This window comes from Phlebotomus papatasi, chromosome 3 (genome assembly GCF_024763615.1).
Source record: "Phlebotomus papatasi isolate M1 chromosome 3, Ppap_2.1, whole genome shotgun sequence".
Classification (NCBI taxonomy): domain Eukaryota; kingdom Metazoa; phylum Arthropoda; class Insecta; order Diptera; family Psychodidae; genus Phlebotomus; species Phlebotomus papatasi.
In genome coordinates this window covers 49762849-49778374 of record NC_077224.1, presented here as the reverse complement: position 1 = coordinate 49778374, position 15526 = coordinate 49762849, and the positions used below count along the sequence as shown (strand labels likewise).

The following is a 15526-nucleotide window of genomic DNA, read 5'->3' as shown; positions in this document are numbered from 1 at the left end:
TTAAAAAATATACTCGGAATGTTCAAAAATTTTGTTTCAATTTCCAGAAATACCATTTTTCGGCCTCTTTTTCTTCTTTTGACTTTCACAATAAATTCAATTTAGTTCAATCCAAATTTGAATGCGAATACAAAACAGATATGAACTCATGAAAGTTTCGTTTTCTAAAAGGTATGCCACTATGATCCTGCCAATCCTCACGTATTTGTCTGAGACGTGGGAAAAACAATGGAGACAAGAACCAACACAGAAAAAAGTCGATAATGCAGAAGCATTTGTGAACAGTCGTGTGCTAAAAAATGTTCAGGTGATTTCGTTTTTTCGTTTATCATTGGAATAGCACCATTACCCTAAAAATTTGATTTTTTAACTGCTGATTGCTTTCGTTATCATTAAAAATTCCTCTTGTAGGGTAAAGTGGTACAAGTTGGACAGTGGTACAAGTTGGACAATGGTACAATTTGGACAGGGCTTTTTGTCTTGATAAATTTAGTACTTCATTTTTATTTGTATATTTTTAATGCTTTAGTTTTATAATTTGGTTCCTTGTGCTTAAAAACAAATTTTGTACTGTATTTATCAAGAAAAAAGCCATGTCCAACTTGTAACGGCGAATTGTCCAACTTATAACACTAATTCCAAATTATATCACTTTACCCTATACTGAGACCTGGTGAAAGAATGAAATACCTCTTTTGTTACTTTTTGCCCCGATTTCTCCTATTAAACCAAAATTCCGCGTTTAATTTTTTTCACTTATTACTGACTTACTGAAGGATATCATAGAATTTTTTAAAACCTAGATTTTTTTGTTTCATTATAAAAATTTAAATAATTCTGGTATACTCTTGCCAATTGCTCATTTTATTGAACAAATTCAAAAACAAAACAGATGTGGCACAGTAGATGTTTACATAGGTCTTTAAATTATTAAAATAATAAAGAAAACTAACAGTCTCTATCATTTTCCTTAGTCCAACTCCAACCAAAACTAAGTGGAAATGTCTCAATGTTTGCGTGACGAAGAAATTTCACTTTCCGGTTTAAAGAGACCATCAAAAAGTGTGGCACAAAAACACCAACCGACAATAAATTATGTTGGTTGCATGGTGTATTTTAGCACAAATTTAGAATGCAATTGTACCACTTAAAGGACTTCTCTAGCAAATTGACTGTTTCAGAAAAATCGTGCCCATTTTCACAAAGAGAGTCACTATTTGGAGGGTTTGAGGGAGACGATTGAGGAGATTATTGGCCTCCAGAGGAAAGACAGAGAGTCGCCAGATTGTTTACGATAGACTCCCTTTGCTCCTTTCTTTGCTGCGGAAAAAACCAAAAGTGGCTTTCTCCTTTTCAGCGATTTTTCCTTTCCGTGGAAAAATCAATATAAATATTCGCAGTCACAATGTATCCTTTAGCCGTAATTGGGATAATAAAATTGTTCATATTTCCTTGTGAGATAAATGGTTGTGTCGTGATTTCGTTTAAGGATGGAAAAGGGACAATAATACTGTGAAAATGCGTAATTTAACGGCTCGTTTGAACCAAGAATTGTTCCAAAAAGTATGCAACTCTCATTGAATAATGCAATTTTAAAGGGAAAAATATTCAACAGAGATACCTGACATTAAAGAATTTTTCCATCATCTCACTTATTTTTTTTTCTTATTCCTCCTAAGCGCTTCATCAGATTGTAAACTTAATTTAAAATTGGATTTTTGCAGAAATTTCGTAGATGACGAGGAGAAAAATAAAAGCTCCTAAAAGCTTTCACTAGTTTTCTTCAATTTTCTCCACTGTGTCCTTCCTCCTTTCCTCTCCATCCACGAAAACCAAACAAGAGCATTAACATTTTTTTCCGGTTTTCACAGTGGCTCTTTTTCCCGGCCCTCAATTCTCCAGTCAATGCCGAAAGTTGACGCTGAAAGAAGTAACTATACTCACTTCAATGTCTTGTATGTAATCAGTGGAAATACTTTAAAAATTTACACCACATTCCCCGGCAATCACAGTTAGAAATGATCATGATAAATACAAAAATGCCTCTAATTGATGATACACAATTCCGATTGACAGCAATAATTGCCTCTGTAGAATCATAACTTTACCATGAAAATATTTTGTGGAACTTCTAAATTAAAGGTCTTACCAAAGCACTTACAAGACTCAACCAATGTGATTCATAATTTAGCAATTAACACTCTCAATTATATCAACTTCTTGTTCTTCCGCAATTTCTGTCTGACAATTTTCAAACTTTTTTTATTTTTGTCCATTCACAGATAATTTTTACAACAATTATCGTACACTGAGAAAAAAGAGCGTGCGATTAACATTTTTTCCTCAGAAATTTAATACTTTTTAGGTGCAAAAATATATCAACATTTTTTAATGTTAATTTTACACCTTATTAAGGGTAAAATTAACATTAAAAAGGATACCTTTAACACATAATACACCTTAAAAGCATAATATTTACACCGATTTCGGATCAATAATGCAGGATAAAATTAACATTTCCGGAATGTTATTTTAACTTTTTCGGATTTCTCTCAGTGTAGTACAATTGATAGAGGACAAAAGTTTTTGACTAAACTAAAAACACTTTTATTTACTTTAATAAATAAAATATAAAGCTCATGATGATAATTTTGTCTCGATTTTTTAATTACGGAAAGAATAAATGAGCAGTAAAAAATGAAATTTGGTCAGTGAAATACAGTGGGACCTCGATAGAGTCAGCCCCCAATAGAGTCAATCTCCAATAGAGTCAACAGCTATTTTTTTACTCTACGGACTCCGATAGAGCCAACTTTTCTCGTATTATTGAATTAATAATATTGTATGACTTTTTCGAAATTAAAATCAGTGTTTTGGTGTATCAATGTAACGTTTTTAACACAAGAAAAACTATATTATGATAAAATTCGTATATTAACCGTGTAATTAATCTTTGACAAAATAATTGTCTTTTCGTGATTTTAAGCGTTTTGACTGAATGAAAAAAGTTCTCTTGTATTTTCTTTCTTGTCTTAAGATTGTTTGATTAAGCCCTATGATCCCGTATTACGTGTTTTCCTGTAACCACTAAAAAGAACGATTTTGATGGTGAAGGGGAGGGGTAGGGAGGAAATGAGGGTCATAATGATAATCCCCAGGTTGACTTATTACGGGGTCATCTGAAGACTCCAAGCAGATATCTCTAACCATTTAGCGCTCATTTTTCAGAAAAAGAAAATGAGAAAAATTGGTTTTATTGCTCTTTTTGTTAAGTTTAGAACCATAGTTATGTCATAACGAAAAGAATAACTATCAATCTCTTCTTTCATACAATAAAAGTTTAAAATAAATTCTAATTAATAACGTTAATTGCATGATAATTTTCAACAATTAAATATCTACCGGAGCTCCTCTAAAAAAAAGTGAAAAAAAGAAATCCTTAATACACCATTCCTTTATCTTAACATCGTGGATGGACCTTAATATTATCACATGGATAGTAATTTTAACTTAAGAAACTTACTAATAATAAAAACATTCTGTAAAATCATTCCTTAATCTCCAACTTTTGCCTAAACATACGACTTTTTTGGACCAGAGGGCGTAGAATTTATGGGTTAATTAAATAAAATATTCTACTATCGTGTTAAATTTATCAATTATCCAGTACAAATATAAAAAATACCCCTTTATATCAAAATTTCAAATTTTAATTGAGTTTTTTCGGACTCCGATAGAGTCACCGAATCCAAGGAGTCAACAAACCTGGAAGTAATTAGTTGACTCTATCGAGGTCCCACTGTATTAAATTTTGATAAGTAAAAACTTTAATCTTTACAATTTTTTTTGCAAAATCAAAAAATATATTTTTGAAGGTGATATAAGGGGTGGGGGCTAATTTGTGTAAGTTAGTTCGTTAGAGAATATTGACTTGTGGGGAGGGTCAGCGAAGACCGGAAGTCAATATCTCTTACCGTTTGGTAGCCAGGATGGTGAGAATTTGAAAAAAAGATTTGGATTGTGAAAACTACTTTCTCTTGTAGTTCGAGCAGTAAAAATGTGTAAGGGAGACCGGGGACGATTTAGCCACCAAATGAATTTTTTCATTGCGTATAATTTGTACAAAAAATGTTTGTATAAGGCTGATAAATATTTCAATGAAGAGTAAGGGAAGTATATATTTAGAATAAATAGTGGTTTCCTAAATATTCCTTCGAATGCAAACTATAAGATACCACTATCTAATACTATACATGGCTAATTCTGCCCCGATCTACCCTTTATTTTATGAAATTAAAAAAAATCTTTATTTTCTGTTTTCCAAAATTGCCTAGGAATGTCATTACTTTTAAAATTTTGAATTGACTATTGCTTAAGTACGATTTTTTGCTGATAAAATTTAAGTTTTTACTACACATTTGTACGATGCCTTTAAGCATATTAGGAAAAACAAGACTAAAAAAGAGTTTCAAAACAAGTTCACAATTCTTTAAAAATATTTGCTAACAGTGTAGGATATTTTGTAAACTTACCTGTACTTTCTTTATATTTTTATCAGGAAATCCAAAAAGAAAATCTTACCGGTCAAATAAAATTCTCGTTAGAAAATAAAATACTTCATTTTGTCAATCTAAAATGTATTAAAATCATTTTAAAGAATTGCTTAAGATGGCAAAACAGTTAATAATTCCTAAATATTCAAAGAACCATTATATAGGGGAGACTGGGGCAAAATTAGTCAGCAAATGAAATTTTTCATTACGTATAGTTAAAAATAATAATACACTAAGAAGTACCTAAAAAGTTAAAGCTACTCTATGGCAGAGTTGAATTAACTCTATATGAATATCGATGTAATTGTTACAATTATTCGTTGTAAATTTTAGTAAATAGAGTTGAAACAACTCTTCGCGGGAGTTGAATTAATTCGTCGGATATCAACATAATTATTACTCTTTTCCTATGTAAAATTTCATGTCGACCGAAGTATATGCTTAAGTGTTTTTTTGTTTTGGAAAAAAAATTCGAATGGCAGCTGTAGAAGTGCGCCTGTCATTCGAGACACTAAATTCACAAGAAAATGTTTATATCAGGTTTATAAAAAAAATTGAAAGAATAGGAAGGGAAATATTCCTCCTAAGACAAACTATAACATCCCAATGTCTAATATCATTCGTAACAATTCGCAAAAATAACATGAAATCAAAATGATAAGAATTTTTGGAAATCATTAAACCATAGCAATAGAAAAAATAGGATGAGAACCCAGGGACAAAATAACTGTTGCATAGTGTTATTATTATTAGTTCAAGAGAATCATCGCGTTAATTAATTGCTATAGTACATTTATAAAATTTCTTAAGTGATACAATATAAAGTAATTGAAGCGATGCCAACACTAGAATTAAATCTAATAATTATAATACAAGCTTGTAGGAAAATTACAAATAATTTTAAAGAGATTTCTTTTAAGTCGATAAAATGTGGCTTTTTTGTCAGGCTGTGTGAAATTTTGCATAGAAAGCCTACGCCAAAACTATTTGCAAAAGTCAGGTATTATGCATCTAAACCTGAATTTGAAACATATTTTAAGCAAAACTATATTGTTGAAAGACCTGGGCATATTTCTGAGTTTTCTGAACACTCGGAAGTATGTTTGAACGAAAGGGTTGAAATACCTGGGTATATTTCTGATAATTCGGAAGTACGGGAAATTGGGGCACCACCAAACACGGGGAAACACCAAACACTAATTTTTACTTCTAAATTACTTGGACTATCTCAACCCTTTCTTCAGTGAACAAGCATCCCTATAGTGCCCATAAATGCCTATAGGTTTTGTCCTCGGAAGTCGAATAACTGATTAAAAAATTACAGTGTTTGATGCTACCCCGTGTTTGGTGGTGCCCCAGTTTCCCCTACACCCAAATGAAAGGGTTGAAGTACCTGAACATATTTCTGAGCATTCGGAAGTATGTTCGAACGAAAGAGTTACCTGGGTATTCATTTATTCATTTTCAACCGTTTATCCCTATTGGGGTCGCAGGCCCATGACATCCAAACTAGCAGCCCACGCTTGTCGATCCTCCGCCACTTCAGGAAGATGTTCGGGTTCGATCCCAAGGCGTTCCAAGGCAAGATTCTGAATTTGATTCAGCCACCTTGTCCTAGGTCTGCCTCGAGGTCGACGCCTTCTCACAATGGCTTGCATAGCTTTTCTGGGGAATCTTTTTCTATCCATGCGCTGAACGTGTCCATACCATCGAACTTGTGATCTTTCAACTCGAAGAAGCAACTCCTCGACTCTTAGCTCTTTACGAACGTCCACGTTCCTCATTCGATCTCGGCGAATGATTCCCTTAACCGTCCGGAGGTACCTCATCTCGGCAACTTGTACTCGCGATCTTACCTTTTCGGTCATTACCCAAATCTTGTGACCATATAGGTGAGAATAGGAATGAATAGGGGAAACCTTTGATGTTTCGCACACAAAAATGATGTTCAAGTTCAGTGATTTTTTCTGACTACAATTCAAACCGTATCGATTTTACAACTATGCCAAAAAATATCTCTTTTACGAGGTTCATAACCCACCTCACAAAATCCCAGGAAATCTTAAGATTTTCCTCTAGAAGAAAATGAAAGTTTAATGGCGATTTGTGCGAAACTTCAATCAAGTTTCCATCTTCACACACGATTCTCGTCACCCCATTTTTACGGTAAATTTTCTACCGGACACTAAACGTTAACTAAAATTGTTGCAAATATTCTTTTCAAAGTAGTTGAAATATTAATGTAAACAGAAAATGCGGTGGTCAGGTCTTTCCACTGTTCAAAGTGAAATTAAAATTAATTGTGGTGCGATTGAATTACGAAGCACACATGTGTGTCTATTTTAAGTCCGGGTGTTTCAGCGAAGCCCCAAAAATATCAAAAAAAATCATAATCCATGAAATGTTGTATGTTTCCTTTCTTATTGAAGAAATACAATATTGACGGTGAAGGTGAAATTGTCTAATTACAGGGATTCACTTGATTAATTTATTGACTAAGCATGTAAATAAATACAAGAACTGACGATGCCAGCATGACAAACAGAGATGTCTTCAGGCGTGATGATCCATTGCAGCCATCGTCGTGACATTCACACTCCAATTGGTAGTGATTGTCCGTTGTAAACTCGAGACAGGGCTTCCTTCGAGAAGAGGGGATCCAGCCGCAATTTCTCAAAATTCGATGTTCCTCTTTATCGCGTCCAAGTACTAACCAATGTAAATTTTAAATTATTTAAAGTTTAAATTTTTAAGATGGTTTTCACTTACATTCGAATTCGATTTTGCGGCAGAAAGGCTTGAGTCCTTCTTCGTTTACTTCGCATTCTTTGTACAAATGTTCAAATTTCTTCGGGTGAAGAGCATCAACTTGAGCGCACTCTGGTGTAAGTGCTGAATTACATTGATAACACTTAATTGCAGCAGCGTCTGAATAAAAACACAAAAAAAATCATTTAAAAAAAGTGTCTATAACTTTTAAAATAAATAAAAGCCTAGAGAATAATTAAATATCAAGATCAAGAGCAAATCTTCGATGCAACAAAAATGTGAATGAACTGTCCTTGCCCTTTGTGATCTTAAACAGAACTTAAATATATTTTTTTGTATTCTGCGTAGAAAATTTCGAAAGCACATCACCAGACAGTCAAATAAAACTCAGACAAGAATTATTTGGTCGGACGTATAAACATTCATGTTTATTCTGCATTTTAACGACAAAATTATATTTCTGTGTTATGATGACATCACTCCAATTGTTACGTGATGTTATATGCTTTCATTTCAAAAATAGCCAAATAGTAAAATTGATTGAAAATTATTTGTCTGCACGATGATTAATTGAGTCGGTCTTTTTTTTGATATTGATACTATTTCACACCTTCTTGATAATCGATAGTCGTGACAATAAGTTCAAAATTTTGGATCGGCGTTGGAAAAAAGTTTCCAGAATTAGGTTAAATTTCAAAATATAATTTTATCATTAAATATTTGACTTGAGGACAATTTATACTACAATTATTCATTTAAATTAGATCATTAAAATGACAACAATTGCAACAATTACTACTTCACGCGCAAAACTCAGCATATTTTTGAAGGTCAAGATTTACGTTTTAGAGCGCATATTTCTTTATTCGCGTTTTAGTTTATCGCAATTCCATCATTAACTTAATTGTGATACTTGCGTCACAAATATTCTGTATATTAAGCTGATACTTAAAAGATTTGGATAAATTTAGCCAAGATGAATTATGAATTAAAATAATAAAAAAATAACAAATTTAATAATTAAACGAATGACTTTAAAAATTGTTTATTTTTTGATTATTAAATTAGTTATACAGAAATGATTTTCCTTTAGATTGCTAAAACAGAAATGAATCGAACCCTAATTTTCTTGAAATAGCATGAACAATTTATATTCATTTGAAAAAAAAAACATGATAAAAGTAATAAGCTGCATTATAGGGGAAAATGAGACACCTTTAAATGTGGGGCAGCTTTGTAATTGGGATTTTTCTCTTATTTTTAAATGGAATTGAGCCATATCATAATGTAATTTAGCTTCTTAATCTGTTTGTGCAGCTATAAAGTTGTATCACGATAAGGTTCAATTTTGTTTAAAAATATGTGAAAAATCCCAATTTCAAAATTTCTCCACTTTCAAAGGTACCCCACTTTCCCCTAATCCTCACTCACCCCTGTCCTGGAATATTTCTATTAGCTAAAAATGTTATTTTTTGTTTACAATTAAATTATTTTACTGTATCTTTGTGAGAGCATTAAGTCTATTATTTGCTTTATTGCGTCAATTTCAACCAACATCAAGATAAAACCCGACTTTATAAGTTGTTAGATCATTGTATTTATTTTAATTATCTTAACATTCCCTTTTGCAAAGCTACATAGTAAATGATCATAATGTTTTTTGCTAAGTTGCATTTTACTAAGGTCGACTAAAGTATTTTTGTTAAAGAGAAAATACTATTTATTTTTTGTAAGTCCATATTTTGAAAATCTTATTAAATATAATACATAAAATAAAATTATTTTATTCAAAACAATTTCTCTAAATACTTTTGAATTAAAACATAAAATTTTAGATACTGTCAGATTAATTTCTGGTATTTAGTTGTCCATAACTTTCATTTCCAAATGGTAAGCCAGATTGATTCAGTTATTATTGACTAAATTAACGTGTTAAAATAACAGCTTCACATTGAAATAATTAGATAGAATAAAACGTAAAATGGTCGCAGTAAAGAAAATATAGAAAAAAAATTCTTTTATATAAGAAATTCAAAGCTTAAACACTAGTAACATTTAAAATTCTGATAATTATAAGCATTTGTGTAATTATTATGTTGAAAATTGAATTCGAATAGTGAAAAATAGAGAAAATATTCTATTTTCCAGACTTTTTGACCCACGTAACCCCTTAATTAACTTGAAGATTAGTTCATAAGATACGAAAAAGTCCTCAAAAAACCTTCAGCTGCTTAAAACTGCCCAACTCTCCACTATTGACACAAACATATTTTATTTTTTTTATTAATTTTCGTATAGAGCTAATCCAGAGCAATATAAGAAATTTATATTCTAAATAAAGTTAATTTTCATATGTTTAATATGAATAAAAGTCAGAGCTATTGAAACTTTCAAAAGATTTGAGTGTTTTTAAGCAAAATGTCATGAATTGATGTGTTACATTTTATATAACTGAGGCATAACATCTTAAACTTATCTAAGATATGGGACTTCAAAAGAGATTTTAAATGAATTAAAAGATTCAATGTGTCATAAATATTCATTAAGAGCCATGTAGAAGAAATATGGTAAAGTCAAAGATAATTGATTAAATGAGTTCAAATTGAAAAACTTTTAATTTAACTTCTCCTACAGAATTATAAAATTACGAAACAAATTATTTATTTTGGAAAGAATTTACTATTTTGGAATTCTAACAAAATTATCTACGGTTTTATTTTAAACTTATTAAATTAATTCATTTTCTCGATTTTTATATTTTTCAATATTTTAAATTCATTCAAAAGGCGTTTTGATAGGACACAATATAAAAAGTATAAATAAATAATTGTGATGGATGCATCAATTTTAGAGGAGAACAAATCCAATTTAGTGCCCTAATAATTATAATCATTTTTTCTTAATCTTTGATCCTTGGACAATTCTGTAAATCATCCCGCATCTTAGAATTTTATAAATCATTGAACCATTTGTGGACAATGTTTTGAGTGAGCAAAAATCAAGTTTAGTTAAAAAAAAGTGTTAATGTCAGCAAAATTTTAATTTCAATCAGTAATAAAATAAACTTGGTTAATAAAAAAAATAATTGTCTTAATAGAAAAGTCTTAATCTTTCCGATAAAATAGAAAATTTGATCACTAAAAAAGCTTATTTGACAAAACTTTTTATTAGTAAAATAAATCAAACTAGGACATTAAAAATCAATTTGGTCAGCAAAAAAAATCAATTTTGGTCTATTGCGGCTCCGAAAGACCTTTTAGATCAGGAAAATTTCATGAAGTCGATATTCGAATCACTTTCTTTCTCACATGCTTTGCATATGTCTATCTCACTTTTTCGTACTCTTCATTTTCCAATCGCAACACATTCAATTTAGTAGAATCGAATTTGAAGAGTGAAAGAATGAGACGGGTATATGTAAAACGTGTGAGGAAGAAAGAAATATGAATTTTGATTTCATGAAATTTTCCTAATCTTACAGGTGTGCCAGAGCCATTAATATCATTTTTCTCCAGAAAAATATAATTTTCATTAGCAAGAAATATTTTATTCAGTAAAAATGAAAAAAATGCTTTTAGTCAGTGAAAAAAATCGTTTTGTCAGCAGAAAATCAATTTTGGTCAATAAAAAAATATCGGTTAGTGAAAGAAAACATTTTGGTCAGTAAAAATAATGTTTTAGTCTGTAAAAACAATTATTTAGGCCAATAATAAGGATAATAAGACAGAGTTTAGTCAGTTAAAACATTAATTTTGCTTTGTAAATAAAATATAATGTAGTCAGGAAATTATTGAATTTTGATCACTAATTTATTAAATTTCGATCAGTAGAAAACATGCATCTTTACGAAAAATTAGTTTATATAAGACGGATTTTAGAGTAAATATAATTACTTATTATTTATCTGTTTCCAAAACTTATATAAAACTGTAATTTTTTACTTCGAACATTTTACACTGAGAAATGATTTCTGCTAACGAAATTTGGTTTATTTAAAAACTAAAACCGATTTCGTTACTGACCAAATTCAATTTTTTTACTGCATATTTATAGCTCAATCTATTTTTTGTCTTAATGAATGCGCGATTAATGAAATGATCACCAAAACAAATTCAATTTAGATTTGAGAATAAAAGAAGAAGTCAGAAATATAGAATCGTTTGAGAAAGAAAAGATTGAAGTAATGATTTCAAGAAATTTTTCCGATCGTGTATATGTCAGAGACACACGTATCTGAATTCAATTTCTTCTGTTTATTTTGAATTAACTGACCAATGTAAATTTTCTTACTGTTCGTACTACCAAAATATCCCGCGAAGTGTTTTCAACTTGTCAACGCCTTTTGAATAATTATTTTTCGCATGAATATTTTTTATTTCAAAAATAAACTTGCTAATAGAAATTGTCTTATGTTTTTCATGCAGAAAAAAAATATTCAATATTGAAAAGATATCTGTAAGTGCTAATTAAACACTTAAGATTGCTAATTAGAACACATTTAGGTCCACATGGTACACATTAAATGAAAATGTGGGTCTCTTGAGCTCCTGGAAAGTGCGACATTAAGAAGTTTTCTTCAGGGTGATAAAAGCACCACTTGAGATCGTGAGAATCTCTTAAGGCACTTATCATCATAAAAAAAACTGGAGCTACTCTTCTCACTTTCAGTACTACGACTCTGTGATTTGGGCCTTATCAGGGCGAGACGATGACATCTCACACACTTGTAGGCTCATTTTATTTTTCCGTGTATTGATGATGGACAAAGTCAGAGAATGAAGTGCACACAAATATTTGATATATCTTGACGACATATTGTGGAATATATTGGTGTGATAAGGTACTTGAGAGGGAAAGTTAATCTTATTTGTGTCAGCTCTTGCATCCATTGCACTTTACCTTTAATACATGAAGTCACAGTTAGAACAGAGACTAACAAGAAGATTTTCGATAGACTTGTCACGAGCATCGTGGGGCGTTTTGTTCTCAATTTTTCTTTCTTATGAGATTCTATTTTAAAGCACAAGATTCTTGAGATCGCTGTGTAACACTTTTCCAACACTGCACTTAAGATAACTTTGGAGATGATCAAAAATACGGTTATGTGTTTAAAAATACTCCTCCACACTAAACAGCGAAATGATTCGCGGAGTCAGTAGCACTTTCATCACATTTATTATAATGGCCTTATCACTTGGGAGAACAAACGTTTGCTGATGATAATACCCACTTAAAGAATGACGGTGGCACCGGTAAATTTACCTATTTAACCTTTTTTACACACACGAGGACAAAAATATCTCCTTTCACGTCCTCTTGTCTTAATTGGATTCCTCAATATATTTCCACAACGAACGATGATTCGTCAAAGAGGAGACAGTATTTCCCACTGCAAATGGGGAGGAATGGGAAGAAAAAGCCCCAAGAGAAAAGATATAGTGAAAATTTTCCAGAGAGCAAGAGGAACGCCTGACAAACAGTGTTGATTGTCGAAGATGAGGCTCAATACTGGCTGGAAGTGTTTGGAGCCGAATCCATAATGAGAGTCTTGGAGCAAAAATAAAGGTTTGATGCGTGGCCGATAAATTTGGATCAAACCGGAATAATGGTGTTCAGAACTGCCTCAATCAACTGCAAGGCATTAGTTACAAGAGATCTTTATACATTTTTCCCTCGGCTTTAAAGAAAAAAAAGAGATAGCTGTTGTCTTGTCATCCCTTTCAAACACGAATTTTCATCTCTTTGGACAACCAGAGCTTCCTCAATCCATTTCGTCACCGAGTGTCTTGTGGAGTTGAATGGCAATGAACATGGGTCTAACTGGTAAAAAGTGGAATACACTCATGTTTTTATCATTTACTTTTCCGTCCCACCATACCGCATTTTAATTCTATTTACTATCATTATATTTTTTACAGACATATCAATTTACAATATTCTCGATTATGTTTACAGTGTGAGGTCGGCATGAGGTACACAGCACACTATATACAGTGGATAAAATTTCCAATGAACACATCTACAAATTTTTTAGTTTTAGTTTTTAAATTCAACTTATTTAAAGTATAAAAAGAAGTGAGGAAGCATTCAAAGTTTGCCGAATACTCGAACTCTTTGATTTGTTACAACGCCCTTAAAATTCGCACGGTAATGGCGCTGGCACATCTTTTCAATTGAGTGAAATTCAATCGATTGAAATTTTACCTCTTACTCTTTCAAACTGAAATCAGATACAGCTGTCTCTTTCTGTCAAATGAAATTTCAAATTGAAATTGCAAATGAAATTTCAATTTTCATTTGACAGAAAGAGACAAACATATCTTATTTCAGTTTGAAAGAGTAAGAGGTGAAATTTCAATCGATTGAATTTCACTAAATTGGAAAGGTGTGCCAGCGCCATAATAATTTATAGTTGATTTCAGATAAAAATAATTATTGGTTCATTACCAGTTCATTACATTTTCATGTCTTTTCAAAATCGATTAAGGGATTACAAGAATTCCAAGACCTTTCTAATGAATGTAATTTTTTTAAAATCAGTTGAAAAACAGGCTCTCTAAGAAGCTTCTTAACTTTAAAAAAAAAACCTTAAAAAGATTCAAAGAACTTGTCAAATATGAATGGAAAGTAGGGTGAAAGGGACACCTATTGACACTTTAAAAACTCGTGTCAGAACTTATTGACACCCTACTCTGTACCATTTGGAATACGAAATTCAAACACTTATCCTTATCGAAAAACGCAGATTAAGGGCAGAATCACATTGACAGTAAAATGCTCACCGTCACCGTCAAAGCCCTCACCGTATTTCGTTGATTTACGCATTTTCATTGTAATTTTTACGCAAATTCTCAATTACCGTGTTACATTATCTCATACTCGGTGGCACTAAGTGAAAATAGTATAAGAAAATTGAATAAATAAAACGAAAATGCGATAAACGGTGAGCAAAAAAACTATACGAAAAACTGTAGCAAAAAATCCTACAGTTTTTTCTTGCTTACCGTTTATCGCATTTTCGTTTTATTTATTCAATTTTCTTATACTATTTTTACCTAGTGCCACCGAGTATGAGACAAGGTAATGTCGTAATGGAAAATTTGCATAAGAATTGCAATGAAAATGCATAAATCAACGAAATACGGTGAGGGCTTTGACGGTGACGGTGAGCATTTTACTGTCAATGTGATTCTGCCCTAATAAAAAAAAACGTTATATTACTTAGATTTTATTGGATTAATTAAATAAATTTCAACATTTTGACAAAAATGTCAATAGGGGTTCCCTGTCGAAGAGGTGTTCCTTCGACCGTATGCTTGCCCAGAAAACACAAAATGTTTTCTTTAGTTTTTTTTTTCTAAATAGGTATGCTAAATGTTAACAGATCTCGAAGAAAAACGACTAAACTTTTAAACTGATTTTACATTACCAGAGAAGATCTTTTCTCATCAATTTCCAGTTCAAGTCAGAGTATTAAGGGTGAAAGGGACAACGGTGTCCTAAAAATGAAAACTGAAAGTAATTTTTCAAACTCTTTAGAGAGAGGACAAAATAACTTTCTACATTAAAAAAAATGTTTTTGTTTTTCGAACACCGTTGTCCCAATTGTCTTTGAAGGCTTAAGTCACAGATTTCCTGAAAAACTTAAGTCAGATTCATTAAAGGAATATATGAAGCGTATTAAGTGTTCGAAGCCAGAGTGTGTGCGAAGCCTGAAATAATAACAATAATGGTGGCACAACGTTCCATAAAGAAACTTAGGCCTTTCCGCAAGGGGAATTCAGAACATCTAGGGCAAGTGTGCCAAATTTCGGCCAGCTTGCAATTTCGGCCACCTTTTTTGTTCCTCGAATTTCCATGAACTTTTAGATTTTACGTACTCTAGAGATTTTACAATGCAAAAGAATAACAAAAAATGAAGCTTCGACAAACGAGATGACGCGAAAAAGATATTGGAATAATTCCCGAAGGGCAAGGAACTATGAGAATGAAGGTGGCCGAAATAGGGCACCAAAGCTATGTCTATATTTTTATTCATTTTAAAATATATTAAGAATAATTTTAGAATAAATAAAGACGGTAAACTTCTTACAAGGTTCCAAGAAACACTCTTTAAGAAGAAAAAATAAAGAAAATCAATTTGAATTTAAAATATTACATTTCAAACTTTAGACTTTGGCACTTGCATGCAACTATGCCGAAAT

The 15526-nt window shown here is 31.5% G+C and overlaps 1 protein-coding gene across 1 annotated transcript; it reads right to left on the bottom strand.

The window, feature by feature from the left end:
- Positions 1–7018: 7018 nt before the first annotated feature.
- LOC129808091 (uncharacterized) lies at positions 7019–12980 on the bottom strand. Its single transcript, XM_055857788.1, has 3 exons — positions 12222–12980; positions 7323–7481; positions 7019–7262 (listed from the first exon to the last, which is right to left on the bottom strand). Exons 1-3 carry the CDS (start codon positions 12289–12291, stop codon positions 7042–7044), a joined length of 450 nt encoding a protein of 149 aa, XP_055713763.1. The 5' UTR covers positions 12292–12980; the 3' UTR covers positions 7019–7041.
- Between the last annotated feature and the right edge of the window lie 2546 nt (positions 12981–15526).